Source organism: Adiantum capillus-veneris, chromosome 29, assembly GCF_014529385.1.
Source record: "Adiantum capillus-veneris isolate H3 chromosome 29, ASM1452938v2, whole genome shotgun sequence".
Taxonomy (NCBI): domain Eukaryota; kingdom Viridiplantae; phylum Streptophyta; class Polypodiopsida; order Polypodiales; family Pteridaceae; genus Adiantum; species Adiantum capillus-veneris.
In genome coordinates this window covers 126,513,956-126,520,461 of record NC_140959.1, presented here as the reverse complement: position 1 = coordinate 126,520,461, position 6,506 = coordinate 126,513,956, and the positions used below count along the sequence as shown (strand labels likewise).

At 41.5% G+C, this 6,506-nt stretch overlaps 1 protein-coding gene across 1 annotated transcript; it reads left to right on the top strand.

Annotated features, from left to right (window-relative positions):
• The first annotated feature begins 3,462 nt into the window (after window positions 1-3,462).
• Window positions 3,463-6,109, top strand: LOC147419901 (calnexin homolog 1-like). The gene is made up of 6 exons (XM_086505546.1): window positions 3,463-3,621; window positions 3,714-3,783; window positions 4,070-5,202; window positions 5,333-5,404; window positions 5,507-5,629; window positions 5,709-6,109. Exons 1-6 carry the CDS (start codon window positions 3,553-3,555, stop codon window positions 5,844-5,846), a joined length of 1,605 nt encoding a protein of 534 aa, XP_086361672.1. The 5' UTR covers window positions 3,463-3,552; the 3' UTR covers window positions 5,847-6,109.
• The last annotated feature ends 397 nt before the right edge of the window (window positions 6,110-6,506 follow it).

The following is a 6,506-nucleotide window of genomic DNA, read 5'->3' as shown; positions in this document are numbered from 1 at the left end:
CACAACTTCTTGCTTTGTTGCTGAATATACCTGTACACAAGAGTTTTAATTTCGGGAATTAAATCAAAGCATTTATCTGCTAGAGGTTATCTTAGTAATGATTGGTATAACTAGAGAGTTAATCTCAACCACTACTGTATTTTATACACTGCTGATGTTCCGGATTAGGTTGCTAATCTGAAACAGTACTTTCCTCTGATGTTGGCCAATTTACGCGGAAAAGCTTGAATTCAGTCTTTGCTTTGTCAAATGGGAAACCAAGGTCCAAATTCACTTCTGAAAGAAGTTCTAGAACCCTTAAGCCAAATGGAACCTCACTGTCTAGGCCAGGTCAATTTTTTTCTGCAAAATGCCCCAATAGACATCCTACGCGTAGAATGTCTCCTGCTGCATTTTGCCTGGAGTTTTGCACTGTTGTTTCCCCTTGTTGTGCTGAGCTTACAGCTGCTTTTACTTTTTGATTTGGACTTCTAGAAGCTGGTCAATGAGTCAGAAATCTGTTCCGACGGCTTGTTGATGGTATTGATCAATCTAATCAACTCCAAATGAGACCAAAATTGACTAGCAGGCTTGCCTTAGGCTATATAACACCCTACAATGCTCAAAGTCAAATTCTGGCTTCATTTTCTTACATTAGACATCCTACGTGTAGGATGTCTTTTTCATCAGAATGGCTTTAAACTCAAGACTTAAGCTCTCCTTGAGCTGCTGATCACCTTGGTATACTCAGATTTCAGTTTGGAGTCCCAAATCACTCAGAAGACATCCTACGCGTAGGATGTCTTCTTGGCCTGTTTGACCCCAGATTTGTTCCACAGCTTCCCCGTGATGTCAGTATCCTAGTGGTATGCTTAGATCTTGATTTGGATGTCAAAAGTCCCAAACTTCAGCTGTTTTTGCTTTTTCAGTCAAAAGTGCTAAAGTCCACTTTGAACCCAATTTTCTTACCCGAATGAGGTGAAACCCCTTTCAGTCACTCAATATATCATGCAAGACACACTCATGCTACCATCTTATGGTTTTGGTTTCAAGTTGATGTTTTGGCACTAATTGGGTAGGATGTCTAGCAATTTCAATCTTTCTGGCCTTATCCTGTCAAGAGATGGCCAAATTTCCTCTTTCCAGTTGAAATTAGGGTAAACCCTACCTTCAGAACCCACTGGTCAACTCAAAATCCCAAAATTACTCCCATATTGGCTTGTAGACATCCTACGCGTAGGATGTCTCCTGGCTTAAAATTAGAGTTTTTTTTTACAGGAATGCTCCTGATGCTCTGTAGGCCTATCAGAAACACTCACAATAACTTTTGGATTTCAATTATTCTTTCAACCACACTTTTGCGTCTTTTTGCATCTTTTACAAACTTGTAATGATTCTACCAAGCAAGTATACATGCATGAAAATCTCTAGATCTGAATCATGATGTTCTACTTACTCTACTCCTACCTACCATGAAGAAATGGTGATAATGGTGTTTTTGGTTGCTTTTTTGGCCTCTCCGGACTCTCAAGCTCTCCTCTCACCGCTTCTACCACTCCCACTCCTACTCTAGAACTCGACTACTACCTAAGTCTACCTCCTTTACCTAAGTCGAAGGATCTAGGCCAGACACACGCTTCCTAGACTCCCTCTAAGACCTAGAGAGTCCTCCACCTCTAATCCTTACAAGGCTTCTTATAAGGTTGCTACCAACTTTACCGTATATGAGGTTGTCTATGGTAAAGAGGTAGTATTTCCTATATAGGTCAGTTTGGGGGCATTAAAGGATTTATGGCGTGTTAATAGAGCTCATTAGTATGTTTTGTAGGATAGTATTACTTGCCTTGAAGCTTTGAAGATGGACAAGGAAGCCAGGATAGACTTCTATGTGAAATAGCGAGAGAAGAGAATCACAAAGGTTAACCAACATTTGCTAGAGAAACAGAGAGAGAAGGGCAATTCAGTGATGAATATTGAGAGTTATCTTGACTTCACTTTCCAAAAAAGTTCAGAAGAAGTGGATAGGGCCATACAAAGTTTATCAAGATTTTCCCAATGGTACCTACTAGTTGATGAGGTTGAACGATAAACATCTCAAACACAAGGTAAATGGTGTGCATCTCAAGCTCTGCTTTGAAAGGGAGTTGGTACCAATGGTGCAACCCACCTATACAAGAGCTATAGGCAACATGAGTAAAATTTTGTGCATATTATAGTAGTTTTTGTGTGTTTACTCAAATGTTCTCTAGTTTTTTAGTTTCAATTCAATAAATACCTTTTGTGGTTTAGCTTAAATATTCAACAAAAGGGTTAAGCAATGATGGTGCATCTAAAGTGAGTCCATGCTAAGAAGAGAAAGAAGCACGGCCATGCATATCTATAGGTGCATGCCATGGTGATAAAGTAGGTATGAAGGTCAAGGGCACATAAGTGGATCCAGATGTGCATGTTTGTTAGGTTTTTTTTGTCAAAGTGCTACGCTATGGGGACCCTTAAAGGTGATGGATCCAAGAGTTCAAAGGGATAAAATGGAAGTGCAAATGGTGGTCTTCAAAGTGAAAAATTCCGCGAAGCCCAATTTACATTTTAAACTTCATTTTGTTGCTTTTTATGAAGTCTAGGCACGTGTCCCACAGTTATGCATATCACGCATAGCATCTACTATTTTTTGACATTTTCATTGGCATCAAACTTTTTAGGTGAGACGAGTGTTGTACCACATTGCGCTAGGTCCATCAACATTCCTAAAGCATACTAGGGATCATTTACATTAGGAAAATCACTTACAATGTTGCATCTAGGGCCATAACTTCCCGTTAAGATGGCAGCAATTGTTCCCACACATAACACACTATGTACATGATGGCAATTGTTCCCATTGATCCAAAAGGCATAGTAAGTGAGTTTTTTCACATTATATGTGTGCCACCATAGAAGTGCTATTGTGGTGTTGCTAGCACCTCTCAAAAGGTCCGTATTAAGCTAGAATATGCTCTCCTCATTTGTAGATGCATTGCTCCAATGAAATAATTTGAACCCAACTATATTATTTTCATCCCATGAAAATCTCTACCGAAGGACTTTCCCTTGGCACGACTTGTCTTCTACTTCTTCCCCGATTCCCCCCACTAATCCTCAGCGCGACTCAACTCTAACCACTCAATACGTAGGGTGTGATGGAATCTTTGCGGAGCCTCCTCCCGCTTCTCGAACCGGTGAGTGGGTGGGACAGGGTTCTGATGGGAGTGTAAATATACAAAGTTTATCTTCCTTTGGTCTTGATGTCGTAGGAAAAAATATCGACCAAGTCCAAGTCGGACCAACCTTTCAAAAACTTCAAAGCGTCATGCTGCCCACATGTCGCTTGCTCATAGGACAATTGAAAACTCAGAGCGTTTGTGATTGGTGAGAACTCAGAAGCAACGTTGGGAGGCTACTACAACGTGTGAAATACACGCATAACTTTTTGTCTCACCATCGAGTCGCCTCTCTCTCGAGTCTCCTATAAGTCGCGTGTGTGTGAGAGCTCTCCCGCCATCGTCATCGCCACCGCCCTCCAGTTTCTACAGCACAATGCCCATGCATTGTACACTCTTCTTCATCCTGCTGGCATTCAATTGCCTCGCCTGCTTCGCGGAGCCTGTGAGTCTCTCTCTCTCTCTCATGCACTCACGCACATTTGTTTACATTTTCTTCATTTCATCTCATATTCCGTTTTGTTGCGACCTCTGCAGATCTTTTACGAGTCTTTTGAAACGAGCTGGGAAGGAAAATGGCTACCTTCCGTCAAGGAAGATTATCAAGGTGATTTCCGCTCACTGGAGGTTTTGTAATGGCGAGTTTTAGGTCGCAAACGTACAGAATTCTATGCTAGACCGTGGAGTTTATCTTTGAATGTATATGCAAACGCATAATGCATGCTATGAAGTTTGCGCTTGCGCACCACTATAATTGTGCGTCTTGTTGATGTATGAGTATGTAGAGCATTTAGTGTTGTTGTGGCTATGGTGCTAGGGATGAAACGTTTCCTGTATGTACCAGATCTCTTCACAGAAGTAACAAGCATATTTCTTGCTTTTCACTCTATCAGGTGTTTGGAAGCATGAAAAAAGTGAAGGCCATGAAAACTATGGCCTGCTTGTGAGCGAGAAGGCCAGGAAATACGGAATTGCTACTAAACTACCTGAAGTTGTGCATTTTGGTGAGAAGCCTGTTGTTTTACAGTATGACCTCCGGCTTCAGAATGGCATCGAATGTGGGGGTTCATATCTTAAATTCCTCCAAGTACAAGAAGATGGCTGGACTCCAGAGCAACTTGACAATGCGGCCCCCTACTCTATCATGTTTGGACCAGATAAGTGTGGGTCTACTAACAAAGTCCACTTCATTTTCAGGCATAAGCACCCCAGAACAGGTCTTTATGTAGAGCACCATTTGAAGAACCCTCCGTCAATCATCAATGACAAGCTAACCCATGTATATACGGCAGTCATACACCCTGACAACAAAGTCAGCATCCTCATAGATGGTGAGGAGAAGAAATCAGCTGATCTTCTCTCCAAGGATTTTGAACCTCCTGTGCTGCCCCCTGAAACGATCGCAGATCCCGATGACAAGAAGCCTGAGGATTGGGATGAGAGGGCAAAGATACCTGACCCCGAGGCATCAAAGCCAGAAGATTGGGATGAAGATGCACCATATCAAATCGAAGACATGGAAGCAGAAAAGCCTGATGGGTGGTTAGATGATGAACCTGAGGAGATTGATGATGAGGAGGCTGTGAAACCTGAAGATTGGGATGACGATGAGGATGGAGAATGGGAAACTCCCAAAATTACAAACCCCAAATGTAGTGATGGGCCAGGATGTGGAGAGTGGAAAAGGCCCATGAAGAAAAATCCTGCATACAAGGGTAAGTGGTATGCCCCTATGATCGACAACCCAACCTACAAAGGCATATGGAAGGCTCGAGATATCCCAAATCCTGATTATTTTCACTTGGATAAACCCAATTTTGAGCCCATTGCAGCTATTGGTATTGAAATTTGGACTATGCAGGACGGTTTACTTTTTGATAATATTTTGTTGACAAGCGATGAAGATCTTGCCAAACATTACAGAGACACAGAATGGAAAGTAAAGTTTGAAGCTGAAAAGACCAAAGAGAAGAAAGAAGAGGAAGATGGGGTCCATGCGGACTCAAACGCCTTGTCCAAAGTGCAGGTATGGGTGCTGTTTTCTCTAATTATGAAAGTTTGTAGCAATGGGTCTTGGTTTATGTTTGTGGCTGCGACGTGTACATCACTGATCTATGCATTAACCTTCGCTGGGCCCATTGTATTTGTACATTCAGAGTCAGGTGTTCAAGCTTTTGTACCAAGTTGCAGACATACCCTTATTGGGATCTCAGAGATCGAAAATTGTGGTATGCATCATGTTGAGAAAATGCATTTTGCCTCTATATGAACTGTTGTGTTCAGCTATTTGTGCTTAACATAGTTTTATGAATATGTTGCTTATGGTGCAGGGATGGATTGAGAAGGGAGAGGCAAATCCAGGAGTCACATTGAGCATCCTAGGGGGTGCAGCATTGTTGATTGTAGTTTTGATGTTCAGGCTCGTACTTGGTAAACAGAGAGCCTCTAGAAAGGTGAGAAATAAGCATGCCAGTCAATTATTTGGTTTGATGTGCTCGATGAGACAATTAACATGATCTTTTTATGGAGCAGGCTGAGGTAGGGAGAGCTAAGAAGGAGGACATAACACCTGCTGATGACGATGATGTGAGTGCCAAGAAGGTGAAAGAGGGAGAGAAAGAGAAATCAGAGGGAAGTTCCACAGAGACACACACGCCGCAGGAAAGCTGAAAGCAAAAACTTAGACTGAAGCAAAAGAGGATTCCTCGCACCTCATCATTTGTATCTACAGGGGCAAAACAATCATTACGTTAGATTGAGCACAGTTAGGAGAAACTCTTGTGTATGTACAATTTTTGTTCGTTTTGAGTCTTGCACTCGGATGGAGTTGCCTAAGGAAATGCTATTAGTTTGATTTTGAGAAATTGCATGCCCAAATGACTAATTGAAACTTGTAATCAGAAATTGTATGCTAAAAAGCTATTTGTTGATGATGTCTATGCTGCAATGCTTTGGTGTACAAGCCAAAAGGGGTCTTCTATTTGAAAGATGGCATAAACTCCCTAACACTTCCGAGACCAACTCGGATGCTACCACTTCTGAATTTTTTGAAAGTTAGCACAAACACGATCACCTTATATCTATATGAGGACTAAGCAAATCCGTAACTTGCTGTAATTTTATGTGGGTAACCTCATTGTGATAGACAATCCTATATTGAAAGCCTTGCATTAGTATTAATGGACTAAACTGTGTTGTTACATGCTTTGAAAGTACGTTACCAAAATCTAACAATGGCAAGTACTCTTTCCAACTAGTTTGTCAACTCCTTATCTATGCTAGTAGCATATTTTCAAACACTTGGTTTACTCGCTCTGTTTAATCATTAGG

Excerpts from the sequence above, each read along its gene's own strand:
- LOC147419901 (XM_086505546.1), top strand. The coding sequence starts at position 3,553 with ATGCCCATGCATTGTACACTCTTCTTCATCCTGCTGGCATTCAATTGC. Across the intron at positions 3,784-4,069 it reads CGTCAAGGAAGATTATCAAG|GTGTTTGGAAGCATGAAAAA; the intron begins GTGATTTCCGCT and ends TCACTCTATCAG. Across the intron at positions 5,203-5,332 it reads ACGCCTTGTCCAAAGTGCAG|AGTCAGGTGTTCAAGCTTTT; the intron begins GTATGGGTGCTG and ends TTGTACATTCAG.